This window comes from Chelonia mydas, chromosome 3 (assembly GCF_015237465.2).
Source record: "Chelonia mydas isolate rCheMyd1 chromosome 3, rCheMyd1.pri.v2, whole genome shotgun sequence".
In the NCBI taxonomy this organism is placed as follows: Eukaryota; Metazoa; Chordata; order Testudines; family Cheloniidae; genus Chelonia; species Chelonia mydas.
This window is the reverse complement of record NC_057851.1, coordinates 96843341-96865250: the sequence shown is the minus strand read 5'-3', so window position 1 is coordinate 96865250 and position 21910 is coordinate 96843341. Positions and strand designations below refer to the sequence as shown.

The following is a 21910-nucleotide window of genomic DNA, read 5'->3' as shown; positions in this document are numbered from 1 at the left end:
TACTGCTGCCTTTGCTACAATATGCACTGAGGTTGCAATACAAGGGAAGTCCTTACAGCACAGATCTCTTCTTCCCATAGTGACATTCTCTCTAATGTGGTTCATTTCCCCAAAAACAGTCCTCTCCCCACAACCCCCTATTGAGGCCTATGGACATTTCTGCTTCCTTCTCCCCCAAATCCCCACTCTCTTCTCCTGACCCCTCAAAGGTTGATAGTACAAATCAACAATTTAGGATATAATACATTGCTGTAATTCTCCCCAAAACAAGCATTGCAAACGCAGAAAATACAAAATATTAAGGTTAAACAGTTTAAAAGTATATGGAAATACAAGTTAAGGTGCCCAAACAAACAACCTTAACTCTGTCCTGTAGTGAAATCATGGGGGGGGGGGGGGGGAATTATAATAATAAAAAAATCTAATATGCCTTTCAAAATCTAACTTGGGATCATGAACACTAAAATGCAGTAATAGCAATTGTATAGTTATTGCATGGTAGCACTACACTTCAAGGATGTGTTCACCAATTATGGGGATTTGTGGCCAGAATGGTTTTATTTCTTTTTGTTTTGGAGTAAATGCTGTTTGTTTTTGTATTTTTATATATAATAGATATTTAGAGCTTTCAATAACCATTTAAAAATTTTAAATAATTTGAAAAGAGATTAGGGCTTTTTCCATAATCTGACATATGTTACTAACATGGTCTGCTAAATGATCTTATGATAGGCTTAAAAAAAGAGCCACAAAATAAGTTTAATATTTATTTCAGGCATTTCTATTCTAAAATACATTGGAGTTAGATTTAGAAGAAGAAAAACAGTAGTGATATCTACACTCCAATCTTTTGAATTTCACGATGAACCCACAACTGCCAGGAAAACAATAAAATCATGCAGCTGCTAACACAATAACGTCGACACCTATACCTGACACTACTTCCAAGTAATTATTACCTTTTTATATTAAAAAAATAATGAATTTTATGTGCCTAGAATACTTTGCAGTAGGAACACCATCAACATTTTATGTTTGCCATAGCTGTTTTTATTTAAACTCAAATTCTGAGCACAGCACTCAGTCTGAGAAGCAGACTAGGTACCAAGCAGATACATGGGGGGGGGGGGGTAGGGGAAGAATCCTCACTCTACAATCTGCAGCATGGCTCCAAAGCTCCTCTATAGAGGCTACCTTCAGCTCAAAGGCTGAAACAGCTCTGTGGGACTGTTACAGGGTGTATGTGAAGAGGTTAATGGACCGCACGGGGCTCCAGCAGCCCTACCACCCATACAAGCCATGTCAGGCCTGGAGAGAAGATGTAAAAGGGAGAAGCCTAACTCTGCTGGTGTCAGACCTAGGAGGAGAGCAGAGCCTTTGGATGGAGGTGTGGTTTGACCAAAAGCTGGTGTCAGACCAAAAGCTGTGTGAGTTCAGGGGGTGCCCCCGGAGACCAATACAGGGACTTTTACACACACCCCATGCCCACTTTGAGGCAGATTCTCAGGTCACACCCCTCTCCTGGTCTGCCCATGTCCCACTGGCTGGGGAACTTTCACACCCATGGGAAGAGGATCTGCATTTGACCTTTTATTTGTTGTTTGTTTCTAATCCAGTGGGATTAATTATGGATGATATAACCTCAATTACAGCAAGGGTAGGCTATAAGGATTTGATGTAATGGAGAACTTGGCTATAGACAGCAAAATGAAATTCAACAAAGACAAATGTAAGGTGCTACGGAGAATAAAAACCAAATGCACAAATACAGAAGAGGGGGGAACTGGCTTGGCAGAAGCAGTGTTGAGAAGGATCTGGGAGTTGTAGTGGATCACAATCTCAGCATGAGTCAGCAATGTGATGCTGTTACCAAAAAAAGCAAATGCAATTTTAGATTGCATTAACAGAGGCATAGCATGCAAATCACAGGAGGTGATAGTACTGCTCTACTTGGCGCTGGTTAGGCTCAGCTGGAATACTGTGTCCAATTTTGGTCACGAATGTACAGAAAGGACGTAGAAAAACTGGAAAGGATCCAGAAGTGAGTGACAAAGATGATCAAAGGGATGGTATGCAAGCCGTATGAGCAAAGGCTGTAGGAACTAGGTATGTTTAGTTTGGAAAAGAGGTGATTAAGGGGGACATGATAGCAGTGTTTAAATATTTGAAAGGCTGTCATAAAAATAATGGAGAAAAGTTCTCTCTTGCCACAGAGAGCAGGACAAGAGGCAATGGGTTCAAACTATAGCATGAACAGATTTAGATTAAATCTCAGGAAAAACTTCCTAACTGTAATAACAGAATGACAATGGAACAGACTTCCTTGAGAGGTCGTGGAAGCTCGGTCACTGGAAGTTTTCAAAAGGAGGCTGGATAGCCATCTGTCCTGAATGGTTTAGACACAATAAATCCTGCATTTGGGAAGAGGGTTAGACTAGATGACCCTTGTGATCCTTCTAATCGTATGGTTCTATGACCCAGGGTGAGAAAAGGAGTATTATTGCCTTGTCAGCCTTTTCAGGATGCTCCATGAGGTTTCAGGTATGAGCATGGAGAATGAGGTGAATCAAGGGGGAAGCCATGGAGCTGCACTGTCTCAATACACCCAACCCCTGAAACTGTTGTAAGGAAGTTAATCCTGACTCAATCAACATTAATTTACCTATCTTTCTCCTCCATGATGTAGATAACTTCCTTTGGGAGGGCGGTTCTAGGGCAGATAGTAAGCATGGATTTTGGGATGGACAGTACAAAGATGGGCCACAAACTACTGCAGAAGCAGAGGGCCTCCATGGAGCTCAAAAAAATCCATGCATTTTGTTGTCTGAAATGCCAGCCCTCCCAACAGAAGAATGTCTAAGCTCCAATTGTAATTTACTGCCCATTTAGTGGATAACAGTCCTATATTAGCAAGAGCTTAGAAGAGCATTCTGAGCACTTTGTAATTATATTAACAAATTTTACCTGATATCTCCGTAAGCATGGCTGTATGATCGCTCACTGCAAACTTCACAAATACAACTTCATTTCTAAAATGATCAATTCCTTGAAATGATAAATCCAAATGTTTTCCTTGTAGGAGTTCTTCTACTGCATCTTTGCTTTCTAAAAGAGCACCAACTGCTCTGTGAAGGGAAGAAAAATCTCTTTGATATAGTAATAATTTAATTTAATTTCTCATGTCTTCCATTCAGGGATCTCAGAATTTTATTAATTAAGCCTTTCAACACCTTTGTGTTACCTTATACCAGTGGTATAGGTATAATTTGCCCCATTTTATAGAAAAGAAAACTGAAGCAGACTTGCCCCAAGGTCACAGAGCAAACATTTATTAGAGCCTCGAGTAGAGTATTTTGTTTTCTGAGTGTTTACCAATGTATCCACTCAGTGTTCATACACCTCCTGTCTAAACTCCCTATCAGAATATAGATGATGTTGAGAAAATATTTATTTTACAGGAACACAAGGTTACGCTTAACCATACACTCTCCAGAAACATGGGTGTTACAGGTGTAACCTTCTGCCCAATAGAGACTCAGCTAATTAGTCCAGGGTTGGGAACCAGGGAGAAGGAATCACACTTGTTAAAAATAAAAGGAGTACTTGTGGCACCTTAGAGACTAACCAATTTATTTGAGCATAAGCTTTCGTGAGCTACAGCTCACTTCAAATTGGTTAGTCTCTAAGGTGCCACAAGTACTCCTTTTCTTTTTGCGAATACAGACTAACACGGCTGTTACTCTGAAACTTGTTAAAAATGGATCTGTATCTAGGACATAGAACAGAGGCCTTTCTGAGACTGTCTGGAAGAAGCTAAGAACCCAGCATAGCTCTCTGGCAATCCCCGCGCTCTGAGCTATGTCAGATTACATCTGAGGATCTGGTCCCAGGCGATGGTACTGTTAATATGACTGACCATGGCCACACCTTGGGCTAGCCTGGCATCAGTACAGTGCAGTCCAGTCCCAGACTGTTAAACAGAGATCTGATGTGGGGAAGCATTGTAGGGGCAATGAGGTCTTTGATTGCTACACACAAGCAAAAACATTCTGCAAATGCATGTTGAGGGAACAACAAAGATATTAAAGAGCTGGTGAGAGTATGTGAGTCTCCTAACCAGTTTCTGAAACTCAACATATAACTTAGTTATGGAAAGATGCATACTGCATTGTTCTTTAAAGGCAATATCCTGATCTCATTGAAATCAATGGCAAATCTCCCACTGACTCTAATGGGACCAGGATTTGAGCATAAGTGTGCACCTAAAAAATTTAAAATTTTCAAATGCACATGTTCAGTACTCAGCCAACATTAATTCCTGTGGCAAAATCCAAGCATTGGGCACATCTTTAAGGAAGTCTCATTAACACTGGCTCCTTCTGTCTCTGCTCTTGCCCTACAGCTCTGCTCCTTGCTTTGAATTAACTGAGCCTGTGGCACTTATTAGCAGTCGTCAGGACAGTTTCACTTTAATTACTTGCACCAATAGTAGGGAAATTTTCTGAACTTTAAGTGTGATTTTTTTTTTTAGATTACAGTAACTGAACAATCAAAGGGAAAAAATTATTTCAGTTTGCTTACTTTGTGTATTGTCATTTTCATTCTTTTCTTTTGACTAATATGTCAGTTTTTCCATTTTTGTGTCTTTCACAGAGCAACAGAGGAGAGAATTTTATTTTTTAAATTAAAAAATATAAAACCACAAATTATTTGGGGGACATAATGGTAGGTGTAATACCACAGAATACTATTTAACTCATTTTTAAAAACAGACTAGATTTCAAATAGATGTCTTTTTAACTCCTGTGCATCACATCTAATAAGAATTGCTTACTGTTTTTATGCAGCTCTGCATTTTCAAACATAAGTTTGTACTTTTAAAATGAGTATTTTTCAAATATGCACTGTTCATTTAAGTACTACAGTATGACCATGCTAAATCTGAAATTTCAAAGGACAATCATTTTTGAGGTACCCCACACAAGATTGGGGTCCCCTGCCAGACTGCTGTTGGGAGGGGGGAATATTTTTGTTCAGTCTTTCAAGAGCTATTTTGCTCAAACATTCTAGAAATCTTCAGGGTACTGGCCAAATTCCAACTTTGCTACTTAACACTCTGCTTCCCTAATTTGTCTTGAAATTTCAACTGAATATGGTGTTTTACTTCACCTCCTAACCTAAACTATTGCATAAAATTACTGTGTTCTGTTAAACAGATGCTGCGTTTCACTTTAGTGGTACCTGAACAGGTCCTTTGTAATAGTTTGCATATCCCTGTAATCAGTTTACAAAGCACTTTGGGATTTTTGGGATAGGAAGCACTATTACTGTCCTTACTTTATCTTGTTGATAGGAGAGAAGTGGCATGCAGGTATAAGAATAAATGTATGCTTTAGTTAACAAACAAGATCTATTAGCATTCTAATAACCATTTTCAATAGACCTTTTTGTATATGTGAAATAGTTGTCCTTGTCTTGAAATGACCTTCAGATTCAAGGAGGTAGAGATCAATGAGTACATTTTTAGTGCCACAAGGGCAATAAGACCTACAACTCGGTGATGGAAATTGTTTTCTAGGTAGTATTCCCCACCTACTGCAATGAATTTTTTCCTTAGTTATTGTCAATGAAATATTAACTTCACTGATGGGATGTTGACTTCATAGTCACTAGGTGGCAGTATTTACCTGCAAAATAGATATATTCTACTGGTGGCACTGCGTACTTGTAGCTACACACTACAGTAAAAAGCAGGCTGTGTCCACAAAGCAGTATGTAGCTACACACATCAGTGAAAGGCCCTCACAGTGGGGAGACAGTAAGAAAAAGTTCTAGCAGCTCCACACTGTCTTACCCCGTCAGAGCTTTTCCCCACAGCTGGAGTCTTTCACTGTGGTAGAGAGAGAGAGCCTCTGGCAACTCCCTGTGGCAGGGAAAGGCTCCAGCAGCTGCGAGCTGATAGATCCTTTCCCAACTGCCTCTGCCCTACCAAAACCTTTCCTGTGCTGGAGTGTTCCCCTGTGGAGGGGAAAGGCTTCAGCAACTCCCAGCGGTGGGAAGACTCCAGCAGCAGGTCACTATGCTGCTAAAAAGTATCCGTGTAGAAGGGGGAGGCATTGCTTGGATGTATAAGGAGCCACCTAGGGTATATACCTTAAGGATTCAGGCATGTCTTTACTCACCTAAGCAGTCCCTCACTGTCTACGTTGCTATTTGTACCCATGCTAAGGAGGCATGCAGTGTATGTACTCTATACACTGATGTGAGGAGTCTGCAGTGTAGATGTACCCTTAGAGGCTCTGACAGATCAAAATAAATGTAGAGTCTATCTGTAGTATTTGGTCTAGATAATACTTAGTCATGCATGCCATGAGTGCAGGGGACTGGACTAGATGACATCTCAAGGTCCCTTCAAGCCCTATGATTCTTCTTATAAGCAAGCTACCACCATGGCAACTAAAAACTTTCGTATCCTATCAGGTATCGTAGGTTAGATCATTCGTTATGCCCACACATTCACTAACCTGCAAGGGGGTGTGTACATTCTTATAATCTTATATGAACACACTCCCCTCTACTTTTCCAATGTCTCTGTGGTACTGAGGGCTTGGGTGAGAATTAGATGGTTGACTGAAACCTAGTTCAGGTAAAAAGTGATGTTGGCTGAATTAGGAAAACATCTAGAGGTAATAGCAGATGTGATATGTTCTTTTCATTAGGGTATCCTTGCCAATTTTTAAAATGAAGTTTGCGACCTTCACCATATAAATAAAACCTGTAAGTTTCTGTATGCCCAGATAGGATCAATGGACAAACGTACTTTTACTCATCTGTGCTTGACAAAGGGGGTCTGACTGTTCCTTATGCATGTACACCTCCCCAGACACTCATGTCTTTTCTACCACCAGGATGGATTACTGTAATGTGCTCTACATGGAGCTATACATGAAGACGTCTCTTAAATTTCAGCAAGTGCAGATTCAGCTGCCTTTCTTTGAAGGGTATTACAAATGATGCATATTAGCCTACTGTTCCACAGACTACTAGTGGCTGCTAATTTTGTTTCAGGTCCTGGTTACCTTAGACATGGTTTTCCTCCGCGCCCCCCCCCCCCCCCCCCACACACACACACTTTTTTGTGTGTGTGCATACAGCACACGCGCGCACACACACACCCAGTTGGCATCAACTGGGACATCAAGCTGACAGTTTCTAGCTTTTTACATCTGGGAACTGGTAACATATAAAAGGGCCTTTAACAGTGGTACTGGGTCCCCCATTAACTGAATATACCTCACAAGCCCATCTATTGACTCAGGCTTTGCCTGATGGATGGGCTGTGAAGGATCAGTTTTGGATTAGAGCAGAGTCTTTTCAGTCTGGCTTTGTCTCGTTGAAGAATTAGTTGTCTGTGATTTTTATAATGTGTTGGTCTATAGAAAGATTTAATAAAGTGGCTTTCTAGACAATTTCACACTTTTTTTTTTCTGTATCCTAGCTTAACATTTTTACAGTGCTCAGAATTGTTTTCTAAGTGTAGAATGGGTGGGCTAAATCCTGGTCACTGTACCCTAGCAAATATTCCTAGACTCTTCAATATTAATATAAACGAACAAGCAAGATTTGACCCTATATTCCTATTTTTCCATTTATAAAGTGTCTCAAGTAGCATTTAAAATTACTTATTCTGACTGAAACAAGATTACCATTACATGGTACTGCTATACATTTTTAAACTCAGTTCAACTAACATTCAGAGATAATGAGAGGGGAAACTTACAGTGATCCCTAGATTTCAGACCTGGATGACGAAATAATAACAGGAACAAAACATCCTTCCAGAAATATGTAAAACTGATTTATAGGAGCTGTCCGTGGTTTTTTCTGAATTATATAATCTAAACATTATGACATTTTAAGTATGGATCTCAGCTCTTTTAAATTAACAATTTAGAAAAGTCTGACAAAAATGAAGTTAATATAAGCAAAACAAATTAGAACCCTTTCAACTGTTCATATATGTGTGCTGAGGGGGTCAGATATGGGGTATATCTGTTTCTTTCTTTCTCTTTCCATGCTTTAATATTTAAGTTACCAGTTATTTGCTGTAACATTGAGATGTGAGAGCAACTTAGGGCCAAGATGTACCTTGCTGAAACCAAACTTGTTAAAACTTATTTAGCATTTTGTCTCCTTCTGTAAATCTAGTGGTGGTCTGTACCAGAAATTAGTGAAGTATATAAAATCAAAGAAAGCACAGTTCAACTTTTCACTCTTTAATCTTTTGAAAGAATGGATTTGAACACATGCAAAAAAGAACTAAAAACCTTCATTCTCTATTGTAAGCAATCTAGAGCATTATTATTAAATGCCCACATCCCCATTCAGGATCAAGCTCCCATTGTGTAGGACCTATATAACTATGTAAAAAACATACATTCCTTGTCCAAAGAGACTACGGTGTAATTAGACAAAGTAAACTGAAAGACCGATAACATGTGAGCAACAGTCAAAGGTACTTCAGTTACATTTTTTAATTGTGGTTTCCTCAAGCCATATTCCCATCCTAGCCCCATATCCTTTTTTTTTTTTCCTCTGCACAGACACATCAACCAATATGCTCCCCTATTGTTGAACCAACATGCCCTTCTTTCACCCCGGCCATCTCACAGAAACTTTTATTTTGCTTTTAATGCTTCCTCTTCTATTGTATTACTTTCATCTTTTGTTTTGTTTTAATGCCAGGTATCTCCGTTTTTCTCTGCATCTCTCTTCCAGGATCAATCTTTAATCAGCAGTCAACCCCAAATTGCCCCCACTTCTCAAACTTTCACAGTTTAGCTCAATTAACAATTTTGCTGACTTCAGCAGGATGTGAAATCATCTGGAGTCATTTAGAGCATGCTTCCCTTACACTACAGCAGCTGTCCTAAGGCAGCAATGGCCTCCTTGGGCCATTGCCCAGGGCAGGAGGAAGCTCATGTGCTCCTGTCCTGGTATTTCAGGGGACAGAGGATTTGGGGAGATGAGAGGGTGCCCAACAGGTCTAGACTGGCCTGCTCTCCCTGCTGCTCTTTCTGGATGGCTACCTCTGTACCTCTCCCATTAGGGGAGCAGGGCCTTATGCGTAAGGCTACATTTATGTCACGGAGGTCATGGAAGTCACAATCTGTAACTTCCAGAGACCTCTATGACATTCTCTGCTTCAGCCCCTGGGGCGGTGGGACTCTGGAGCAGGCAGTCAGCAGGGCCGTGGGCAGGGTTCCAGCGACAGCAGTGACAGGGGCTCCCTGCAAGGTTCCAGCAACAGGTGACAGACTCCTGAGGGGGCCCTCCTCAGGGTTCCAGCGATGAGCGACAGCCTTGCACAGGAGGGGGATGCCTTGGGTGAGCGGCTGGGGGTGTCCCGTTTTCTCTTTGGGAAATATGGTTACTCGGTAGCTTCCAGCTGCCGCGGGTGGAAGGAGAACCCCACAGCTCCCAGCCACCACAGTGGCAGGGGAACCCAGGAGCCATAGCAGCAAAACTCAGACAGGTCACGGCTTCTGTGAATTTTTGTTTATTGCCCATAACCTGTCTGTGACTTTTACTAAAAATAACCATGACAAAATCTTCGCCTTACTTATGCGTCATCTCTTCGGGTAGAAGCTATCAGGTTCCTGCTCATGTGCTCTGGTGAGGAATGAGGGCACAGAGCCCTAGAGGTTCTGGTGTCCCAAATGTATGAGAGTGGAAGGGGGGAAACAAGCACAGTAGATAATTCAGAGGGTCCAATATCTCATTTTTTTTATTGCAACTTAAGTGCAATAAAGCCCAAATACTTTCAGTACATTTTAGATTTTTTTCTTATTGAAAGAATCATGCCCCTAGCTACCAAAATGTTTCTATTGCCACTTAAGACATGAAGTACCCATGAAAAGGCTGGCTAATCCCTTACTAGAGACAAAATGCTAAAACTGCCCTAAATTACAACTTGGAATTGTAACTACAAATTTTTTTGAAAGTTTAATACAATTAGAATTTTTGGCTCTAGGTGACATAATAATACTCAACATGAGTGCTGGTTTATCATCACACACACCTGGTATTTCATAACATTAAGACACCCCAAGTAGTGCTCTGTAGCAATGATTGCACTACTTAGACAGAGTCCTATATCCTTAAGTATCAGAGGGGTAGTCATGTTAGTCTGGATCTGTAAAAGCAGCGAAGAGTCCTGTGGCACCTTATAGACTTAGCCCTGGTCTACACTAGGACTTTAGGTCAAATTTAGCAGCGTTAAATCGATGTAAACCTGCACCCGTCCACACGATGAAGCCCTTTTTTTCGACTTAAAGGGCTCTTAAAATCGATTTCCTTACTCCACCCCTGACAAGTGGATTAGCGCTTAAATCGGCCTTGCCGGGTCGAATTTGGGGTACTGTGGACACAATTCGACGGTATTGGCCTCCGGGAGCTATCCCAGAGTGCTCCATTGTGATCGCTCTGGACAGCACTCTCAACTCAGATGCACTGGCCAGGTAGACAGGAAAAGAACCGTGAACTTTTGAATCTCACTTCCTCAAGAAAAAAGGCACGAAACGATTGTCTGCTGCTGCTTTCACGGAGGGAGGGAGGGAACGGGGGCCTGATGATATGTACACAGAACCACCCGCGACAATGTTTTAGCCCCATCAGGCATTGGGATCTCAACCCAGAATTCCAATGGGCAGCGGAGACTGCGGGAACTGTGGGATAGCTACCCACAGTGCAACACTCTGGAAGTCGACGCTTGCCTCGGTACTGTGGAAGCACTCCGCCGAGTTAATGCACTTAATGCACTTAGAGCATTTTCTGTGGGGACACACACACTCGAATATATAAAAACGATTTCTAAAAAACCGACTTCTACAAATTCGACCTAATTTCGTAGTGTAGACATACCCTAACAGACGTATTGGAGCATAAGCTTTCGTGGGTGAACACATGCATCCAGTGAAGTGGGTATTCACCCACGAAAGCTTATGCTCCAATACGTCGGTTAGCCTATAAGGTGCCACAGGACTCTTTGCCGCTTTCATATATCCTTGTACTTTGTCTTCTAACAATGCCAACAAAAACAGTGACTGTTGTGTCTTATTCCTTAAACAGAACTCTCTTGAAGGAGATGAACATGTAAAGCGTTCCTCCCACAGAATTAAATAAGGATTTGATTCATTTGCTGTTAATGCATCCTGATTTATTTGCAGTGCCCTAGGTAAAACTCAAGATAATTTGGAGTAAAAGTTGAAAACCACTTGACAATTTAAATAAAAAGACCAGAAAAAAAGAGGACATTCACAGGCAACTATAATGTAGTAACTTTAAGGCTAATACAAAAATTGACTAAAGAAAGGAAACAAACAGCTAATGTTTAACTGCAATTGCCAAACAAAAAATGTAGTTTAAATTTAAATGAAGGTTTGTAAATTGTGCACCACTCATAAAAACAGCTTTGAAAAATGTTATACTGACAAACTTACACACAGTAAAGTCTGGAAAGTCTCATTTACTTCTGTCAATGAATTCTTATTATTTTACTAAATTTACAAATTAACTATAAAGTCAAACAATCTTTAGAAGAGAACCTTAACCTTAGTTTTCTATCATACTGCACTGTAGTTGTATGGATATGACAGTGTTCCATGGATTAATAAATGATATACTGTCCTCTCAGATGTCTCCACACCTTCTCACATTTGATCTAGCTGTCTTTGGTCTAACGTAATATTCATCTGCCTCTACTGTTGGAAAGGTTTGCTCATCCTTCTTCAAGGAGGCATGCAATTTAAAGGGACTGTTGGATCCCCAAGTGTTCCTGAAGTCCCAGGAGGGCTATTCATCAGTATTTTGCAAAATAAATGAAACTATTTTTCTTGTATGTGGACTGTCACAGTTCCCAAACCCTTTATGATTTCTAGATTGAAACTATAACGTGCAACTACATTGGACTCCCACCAGAGATAATTCAAAGCTCGTCTGTTGCAGAATGGAGCCTAACTGCTTAATGAAACTGGTTACTCCACAGACTATACTGGCTTCCTATTTGCTTCCAAGTGCAATTCAAGGTGTTGATACTGATCTTTAAAGCTCTATATACAGCTACTTGAGACTGTGACATCACCTATCTCCTCATGCTCTGTTGAGGTAGCTAAAATCAACTAACTACATAAGTTGGTTGACCTAGAGAAAAAAGAAAAAGCAGCTGTCAGCCAGCAGAGAGAAGCTACTACCTGTACTAACTCTCAGCAGAAAGAGAGATGAAAAACGAGGCCTAAGGAGCAGCTTCAGAACTGGACATGGATGGATAACTCTGCCTAAATAAAGCATTATAAGGTGGTGAGAGAACTGAAACACTTTCATCTTCCACAGGGCACACTTTAGTTTCAACTCAGAATTAAAGGGTTAAGCATACACCATAGTATGTTGTTCTGAACATTCCGAAGTGCAGGTATATAATCAGTCTTGGGAAATTTAGAATTGTTACCCTTTATACATGTACATTAAAATGGGATCCTCTTCCCTGAATTCCCCTACAACCAAAGAAATAGATTTTTAATGTACATAACTTAACAGCAAAACACTTACATGCCAACTTCTTCTTCGCTGGATAAATGCATCACTAACAGGGTGACATGTAAGGAGCCATAACGAACCATTGCTTGGGAAAACCTGTGATCCTTTTGTACTACTGTGTCTTGGACAGCCTGAATACCTCTTGTAATCTAAGAGAGACAAAAAATATACAAAAACAAAACTAGTCATCATAGTTTTTTCTATCCCACAATACAAGCAAGAAAACAAACTCACTAAAATGCTGGTAATAGCTCACCTTAAGTGATCACTCTCGTTACAATGTGTATGGTAACACCCATTGTTTCATGTTCTCTATGTATATAAATCTCCCCACTGTATTTTCCACTGAATGCATCTGATGAAGTGAGCTGTAGCTCACGAAAGCTTATGCTCAAATAAATTTGTTAGTCTCTAAGGTGCCACAAGTACTCCTTTTCTTTTTACATAAAAACTGTTCAAGCAGACACAAGTTTCATCATCTTCTTGACAGAGTTTTGTTAATCTGCCTGAGTAAACTCAAAGTGGGTAAGAAGTAATGGAGTTGCTATTGTACGGCTGGACATCCCAGAGTCAGGATTCAGTAGCAGCTTGTCCTCTGAAGCATGATAATTCCCAGAACAGGTTTTAAGGCAGTAGCTCTCAACCTTCCCAGACTACTGTATCCTTTGCAGGTGTCTGATTTGTCTTGCATACCCAAGTTTCATCTCACTTAAAAAATACTTGATAACAAAAACAGATGTAAAAATACAAGTGTCACTCACAGCACACTATTACTGAACAACTACTTTCTCATTTTTACCACGTAATTAAAAAATAAATTGGAATATAAATTACTTTTTAGTATATACAGCAGTATAAACAAGTAATTGTATGAAATTTTAGTTTATACTGACTTTGCTAGTGCTTTTTATGTAGCCTGTTGTAAAACTAGGCCAATATCTAGATGAGTTGATGTACCTCCCTGGAAAACTTCTACGTACCCCTGCTTGAGAACCATTGGTTTAAGGTGCTCCACTCTTTTTCCCCCATGCTGTGCTGTCAATATCCTAAATTAGAGGCTTCTGCAAGAACTTCCTCCACCAGCCTATGATAAACCTCATCATACAGTAGGGGATGAGGGACTACAGCCAGCTTTTCCAGGATCTTATATGTAGCACACAGATGAGAATTCAGTAAATAATGTGCTGGGCCATTTGAGTTACAACTCCTGAGTTTTCTATTTGAGGAGAAAGCTAGATAGTACCCATTCCTCAAATATATTTTTAGGAGTTGCTTTATACAGAATATTGATACATACTGTTGTTAAAATACTGTCAATCTGCTTGTTTTTTAAAAAAAAATTAACAACTTTTCTTTCTATCAGCAACTACACATAAAGAAATGCTTGCATGATAAATTTTGTCCAACAGTCTTTACTGCATATGAAAATACAGTCATCATGGTTATTACAAAAATTGCTACAAAGCCTAAATATAATATTAGTGAAAATCAAATCAAATATAGCTGATCTACTATAATCTTGAGTATTTGGTAAAATGAGTAATTTCTTGAATTATAAACAGATTATCATTATCAAACACTACAGCCAAGCGAACCTTTGTGCAAATCACCTAAAAGAACCAATTTAGAAGACCTCAAAATGACTTTGAAATCTATAAATTAAAGTTATGTAAAATGGGGGTGAGTGTGTGTGTGTGCGCAGCTGAGTAGCCCAGAGTCAGGGCTCAGTACCAGCTTGTCCTCAGCAGAAGCATGATAATTCCTGGACTACACACACATGCCAAATTTTCATAACAGAAGAGTCTGCTTTTGGATTTAAAAAGAAAAACCCCTTCACATGCAAATCTTTGCCTTTCACTTTATATTAAAAACCTTATTGATGCTGAATACCCTCTCCCAAAGAAAACAATGAGAGTTGTGAGCGTTCAGCACCGTTCATCATCAGGGCCTTAGACAATCTCTGCTACATGAAAGCCTTGTCTTTATGTGCCATGTACTTCCTATGGCACCATATAAATAAGTAACAAATTAGAACAGAAGGGGAGTGATGGCAAAGAAAGAAGGGAAAAAATAACATGCCTAGTAAAGGAAGATGTCTAATGTCATCTGAAATTTTTTTTCCCAGTGTCTGATAATAAATTACACTGCAGTAAGATTCTACTAGTATTTCACCTCTGTCACAATTTGGCACTTGCATTCCCCCAAATAAATGACACTTTCACTGAATTCTCAAAAGACATGAAATATGTAGTTTCACAGTTACACAAAATGTTGATGAACATGACCCCAGATAATTGCAATTTATTTACTGCACAGATAATACATAATGTCATAAACTGGAGAAAAGTGCAATTATCCCAATGGGGAAAAGTCCAAAGTATAAAGATGGAGTTTTTCAATTACCAGTTTACTCAGTTTCTGATTATAGTTTCCAGGAAAATTTTCAAGACAGAACATAGTTTAATTTGTTCCTTCCTGAGAGACAGCAAAAGAAAAAAAGAAAAGAAAAGAAAAAAATGCAAGCTCAGTTATAACAATACCAGCCCTTCAGGATACAGAAGATATATGCTTACACAACTAGGAAGCTATTATCAAGACTGTCCTGGCTTCAAACAAACAAAACCCCAGATGTTTATCAGTGAACAAGGTCAATTTCAAAGATGGCAGACCACAGCTGGGTCCAGAGGCAAGCCACAGCTAACCTTACCGTCAGAGAATGAGCAGGGAAGTAAGAATCGAGATGCCTCTCTGTTTCAAAGTCAGAAATGGGAAAGAACAGAGAGAGCAGCTATGAGGGTCAGCGTTCTACACTAGTGGTTCTCAATCAGGGCTTTGTGTATCTTTGGAGGTACTCCGAGATCTTCCAGGGGGTATATCAACTCATCTAGATATTTGTCTAATGTTACAACAGACTACATAAAAAACACTAGTGAAGTCAATCCAAACTAAAATTTCATATGGACAATGACTTGTTTACACTGTTAGTGATCTCTCTCCTGCCATCCATCTCCACCCTCTGACAAACAGAGGCTAGGGACACCATTCCTTACCCAACCTGGCTAATAGCCATTAATGGACTTAACCTCCATTAATTTATCCAGTTCTCTTTTAAACCCTGTTATAGTCCCAGCCTTCACAACCTCCTCAGGCAAGGAGTTCCACAGGTTGACTGTGTGCTGAGTGAAGAAGAACTTCCTTTTATTTCTTTTAAACCTGCTACCCATTCATTTCATTTGGTGGCTCCTAGTTCTTATATTATGGGAACAAGTAAATAACTTTTCCTTATTCACTTTCTCCACACCACTCATGATTTTATATACCTCTACCATATAACCCTTTAGTCTCCGCTTTTCCAAGCTGAAAAGTCCTAGCCTCTTTAATCTCTCCTCATATGGGACCTGTTCCAAACCCCGAATCATTTTAGTTGCCCTTTTCTGAACCTTTTCTAATGCTAGTATATCTTTTTTGAGATGAGGGGACCACATCTGTACGCAGTATTCAATATGTGGGGATACCATGGATTTATATAAGGGCAATAAGATATTCTCCATCTTAGTCTCTATCCCTTTTTTAATTATTCCTAACGTCCCGTTTGCTTTTTTGACTGCCGCTGCACACTGTGTGGACATCTTTGGCAAACCATCCACGATGACTCCAAGATCTTTCTCCTGATTAGTTGTAGCTAAATTAGCCTCCATCATATTGTATGTATAGTTGGGGCTATTTTTTTCCAATGTGCATTACTTTACATTTATCTACATTAAATTTCATTTGCCATTTTGTTGCCTAATCATTTAGTTTTGTGAGATCTTTTTGAAGTTCTTCACAGTCTGCTTTGGTCTTAACTATCTTGAGCAGTTTAGTATCATCTGCAAACTTTGCCACCTCACTGTTTACCCCTTTCTCCAGATCATTTATGAATAGGTTGAATGGGATTGGTCCTAGGACTGACCCTTTGGGAACACCACTAGTTACCCCTCTCCATTCTGAAAATTTATTCCTACCCTTTGTTCCCTGTCTTTTAACCAGTTCTCAACCCATGAAAGGATCTTCCCTCTTATCCCATGACAACTTAATTTACATAAGAGCCTTTGGTAAGGGACCTTGTCAAAGGCTTTCTGGAAATCTAAGTACACTATGTCCACTGGATCCCCCTTGTCCACATGTTTGTTGACCCCCCTCAAAACTCTAATAGATTAGTAAGACATGATCTCCCTTTACAGAAACCAGGTTGACTTTTGCACAACAATTTATGTTCTTCTATGTGTCTGACAATTTTATTCTTTACTATTGTTTCAACTAATTTGCCCAGTACTGATGTTAGACTTACCGGTCTGTAATTGCCAGGATCACCTCTAGAGCCCTTCTTAAATATTGGTGTTACATTAGCTATCTTCCAGTCACTGGGTACAGTAGCTGATTTAAAGGACAGGTTACAAACCATAGTTAATAGTTCCGCAATTTCACATTTGAATTCCTTCAGAACTCTTGGGTGAATGCCATCTGGTCCCGGTGACTTGTTACTGTTAAGTTTCTCAATTAATTCCAAAAACTCCTCTAGTGACACTTCAATCTGTGACAATTCCTCAGATTTGTCACCTACAAAAGACCGCTCAGGTTTGGGAATCTCGCTAACATCCTCAGCCGTGAAGACTGAAGCAAAGAATTCATTCAGTTTCTCTGCGATGACTTTATCGTCTTTAAGTGCTCCTTTTGTATCTCGATTATCCAGGGGCCCCACTGGTTGTTTAGCAGGCTTCCTGCTTCTGATGTACTTAAAAAACATTTTGTTATTACCTTTTGAGTTTTTGGCTAGCTGTTCTTCAAACTCCTTTTTGGCTTTTCTTATTACATTTTTACAGTTAATTTGACAATATTTATGCTCCTTTCTATTTACCTCACTAGGATCTGACTTCCACTTTTTAAAAGATGCCTTTTTATCTCTCACTGCTTCTTTTGCATGGTTGTTAAGCCATGGTGGCTCTTTTTAAGTTCTTCTACTGTGTTTTTTAATTTGGGGTATACATTTAAGTTGAGCCTCTATTATGGTGTCTTTGAAAAATGTCCATGCAGCTTGCAGGGATTTCACTCTAGTCACTGTACCTTTTAATTTCTGTTTAATTAACCTCATTTTTGCATAGTTCTCCTTTCTGAAATTAAATGCCACAGTGTTGGGCTGTTGAGGTGTTCTTCCCACCACAGGAATGTTAAATGTTGTTATATTATGGTCACTATTTCCAAGCGGTCCTGTTATAGTTACTTCTTGGACCAGATCCTGCACTCCACTCGGGACAAGATCGAGAATTGCCTCTCCCCTTGTGGGTTCCTGTACCAGCTGCTCTATACATTATACACTGAAATGTAAGTACAATATTTATATTCCAAATGATCTATTTTATAATTGTATGGTAAAAATGAGAAAGTAAGCAATTGTTCAGTAATGGTGTGCTGTGATACTTTTGTATTTTTATGTCTGATTTTGTAAGCGAGTCATCTTTAAGTGAGGTAAAATTTGGGACTATACAAGACCAATCAGACTCCTGAAGGGGTACAATACTCAGGAAAGGTTGACAACCACTGTTCTGCATAATCTACACTATTCCAAAGGCAAAATATTGTTACACAGAAGTATGTTTGTGAGCCTCTGGGAGAAGTCCATCTCTAGCATGTCCCTCTTGAATTCAGGTAACCAAAATTAAATGCAACTAACAAGGTGCAGATGTGCGACCAATCTGCAGGCTTCCATTTTCAGGTTTTGTTTATTATTTCTGTTTTAATACAGCCAAGTATCTAAATTAACTCTTTTGAGCAGTGTGATACAGATAGCCGATATTTTAATTAAGCTAAACAAGACTCCTCTTAGATCTCTCATATCTAGTAATGAACCCATTAATAGATATGAAATGTTTAAATTGTTTTTCCTATTGTACATTACCTTTCACTTTTCTACATAAAATTTCATCTGCCAATTTTGATGACTATTTAATTTAATTTAGATCCTTCCAGTCTTCTTCACAAACCTTGATAGTTTTAATTCAGTAAAATAAATTGTTGAGTGCAGATTTCAACAACTCGCTATGCACCTCCTTCTCCAGATAATAAAGTGTTAAAAATAAATGTTTCAAAGGAGTCTAGTTCTGATCCCGTGATCATCCTCATCGTAACTATTCAGAATTATATATTGAAGTTATCAAATAACATTATTCTTACATGCAAGAATTTGGGTTTCTGGCATGCAAGAATAATGCTAAAAAGTTAATACAAAACTGATTACCTTTAGAGTTGTAACACATCAAGTATAATCAATTTAATTAAAATCTAATCTTGAGGACCTAGAAACAGCATCTTCAGACACATAGCATATCAGTTGAAATCTAACCTCATCCAAGTAGATTTACCAAAAGTGATGGAAACAATTATTATTCTTCATTTAACTATTTCTGTAAAATTTAACAGAGTATGACGTTAAAATTAATGGAGCATCATATTTTTCTTTCAAAGATTCAAAACACCATTAAAATAACAGCAAGAGAAATCTCTCAGTCACAAGCAGGATAACTCACTAAATGTTTCCTGAAAAATCCCCCACTTCAAAACTGTTCCTGAATCACAGGAGTGTTTTTCACTGTAAAGCTAAAAAATGTAAGTAAAATCTTAATTCAGAAAGGCTTGTACTATTGCCCGGAACACCTCAGAAGTAATGAAATGAAATTCTCACAAAAGGAAGCTCTTTGTCCATCATCGTCTGAAATGGCAACAGTAGTTAGAAGCTCCTCTCTATCTTTACAAGATCCCATGTGTATTTGTTGGAATTTTTCCATTCAGGATAAAACTACCATTATAAAATCCAACCAGCACCTCCCACTTCCAGTTCAAACCCTACATCTAAGAAAGTTACAAACAGAACTTTGTAACATAAAAGCTCAGAATGACAAAGTAAATAAATAATAACCCCCACATCAAATGCTCTGAGACTTAGCACAGCTGCTATCCTCACAATTATTGTTAATGACAAATGAAGTCAAAAAAAGGAATTACCAACTTTAGGCATCATGAAAATGGCTGCAGAGTTTAAACCTTTCTGCTTTAACAACAAAAATTATTCAAATCCTATCAGCAATGACAGGAGCACTTTTTTTTCTTCCAATTATGATGTATCAATTTATTCAACCACTACACTAGCCTGGCAATTGTTATATAATGAGAGCAAAAATGAGGAAGTGAAAGATTCCAAATTCAGATGGTGTAAGAGATCTCATTTCTTCATTATCTAGTGAAGGCTGCCTTGGAGTCTGATATAATTAGTCATTGCAATCTTCCTCCATACTGACACCTAAGAGTGGAACATTTCACCATAACTTTCATACCTAGTTTAGTTTTATTAAATTCATTTTCAGCCATTATTCAGAATTCCTCAATACCGAGGTCTGTGTGTGAGTATATAGCACAGATGCAATCCCACTCTCTGGGTGACCCTCAAAAACATCTGATGGTGTCTGCTAACAAATATTTTTAAAAATCTAATTCAGACCCTGTATTCAAATACTGGTTTTGACAGTATGACTTCTACACCTAACACTGTATCTTATTTTCCTTGCTGAAGCCACAACAGGTACTCAGAACAGCCATATCTAGCAAAACTCCGTGTATATGTCAGTTAGTGAGAAGGAATCGTGCTCAGCTATTACTACCTTAACTAAGACAATGCATGCTAACCATGAGAGAGACTAGGTGGGTGAGGTAATATCTTTTATCCCTATCTCACCCACTTTGTCTCTCTAATATCCTGGGACCAACACAGCTACAACAACGTTCTAAACAACCATGAGATACATGTTCTTAAAGATCCTAATGTATGGCTTGAAACTGCTTGCACTGCATGAAACTCCAGCAATCTCTCAATTTAGTTAAGAATATGCATCAACATGCTTCTTAGAGACGTGAAACTAATAACTGCCTAATTGACTCTCAAGCCTATATATGTGAACTGGATGGATTTAGATTTTCAACTTTAACCATCATTGCTTGTCCCAGAGTTCTGAGCAGTAACAGAATTGTCCAGTTCTTCTTCAGACGGTCAGTTATCACAACACCCTGTCTTGTGGATGGAAGAAATCACTGAATGACCCCTTTTGGGGGAGGAAGAGAACCAACCAGTATTTCTTAGGTCCCAGTCCTGCAAACACATATGCATGCATTTAACTTTACTCACATGAGTAGTCCAAATCAATGGGAATACTCATGAACATAAATTTAAGCATATATGAGTGTTTGCAGGATTGGTGGCACTAGATTGTAGCTGGAGTTTGTCTGACATACTGTATCAGTCTATTTTTAACTAAAGCCTATCCACATTAAAAATCAAATCACACACACACCCCTATTGGGCGAGCTGCTTTTCTACTCAGGGCAAATCAAACTTTAGTATTCCACCTAACCTAGAGTAAACAGTAAGTAATTATTTTTAAAAGCAAATTTCAGGATAAAAATAATTATTTAAGTAGCTGTGGTCCCCTAATGACATTTGACACATTGGCCCTGATCCTGCACCTGGCTCCACAAGGATGGAGTCCCACTGACTTTAGTGAGGCTGTTAATGGATCAGAGGTCTATCTGTGCAGTCAGTTACAGAATCAGAACCAAAAATGAGCATTGCTACTAGAACTGAAATATTAGTGAGATGATAGTAGGTATATGCAAAAATCACATAGTATGCCTATAAATGCCTCTTTTTAGATAATAATGACCCTGAAATATGTCCTTTATATAACAGGGTTACAGTTTTTGGATTGAGGTGATCTGTTCACCATGAATTATACAGCAAATTGGACAAATTCCACGTTATTAAAGGAAAACAATCTAAATGAAATCTACTCAACCTCATAAAATGAGCTAAAGTAGTTTCATGTACACCTGTCCTCAGTCCTCCTACAATTTTGTGGATTCACAATGTACACTTTCCTATTTTTTAAAGTGTTCCTCTCACCTGTTGCTGGGTGAATGACTTTCACAAACAATCTGAGTATACAGAGGGAAACAGTAAAACTGATTACACATAAACTGCTGTCAAATCCACAAATCTAACAACTGGATAACAAGAGAAAAAATGGTCTCTAATATCTTTCAGTTAGAGTAATCCATTGCTATTTGTAATAATGGTTAGTAAAAAAAAAGTTTCAGACAGTGTGATTCTTAATTTGACACTGTTCCTTAAAGAATAATATAAAATAACTGGTTATACTTTAGGCCAGTGCTTCGCAAACTTATTTGATCAGGCCCCCCTTCTTTGTGTCAGTAGTTGTTTATGCCCTGCTCT

General features: G+C 38.9%; 1 protein-coding gene across 10 annotated transcripts in view; it reads right to left on the bottom strand.

The window, feature by feature from the left end:
• The window catches only part of AKAP7 (A-kinase anchoring protein 7), a 141569-nt gene that overhangs the window by 106038 nt on the left and 13621 nt on the right, over window positions 1-21910 (bottom strand). For 9 of the 10 annotated variants that reach the window (XR_005224701.2, XM_037894796.2, XM_037894800.2 and 6 more), the window contains 2 exons: window positions 12607-12743; window positions 2965-3125 (listed from right to left, as the gene is read on the bottom strand). Coding sequence is in view for 9 of the 10 variants with exons in the window: in XM_037894796.2 (XP_037750724.1) it covers window positions 2965-3125; window positions 12607-12743 (298 nt within the window). In the remaining variant the exon portion in view is untranslated. The remainder of the gene's footprint in view (window positions 1-2964; window positions 3126-12606; window positions 12744-21910) is intronic. The other variant, XM_037894799.2, reaches the window with a different exon arrangement.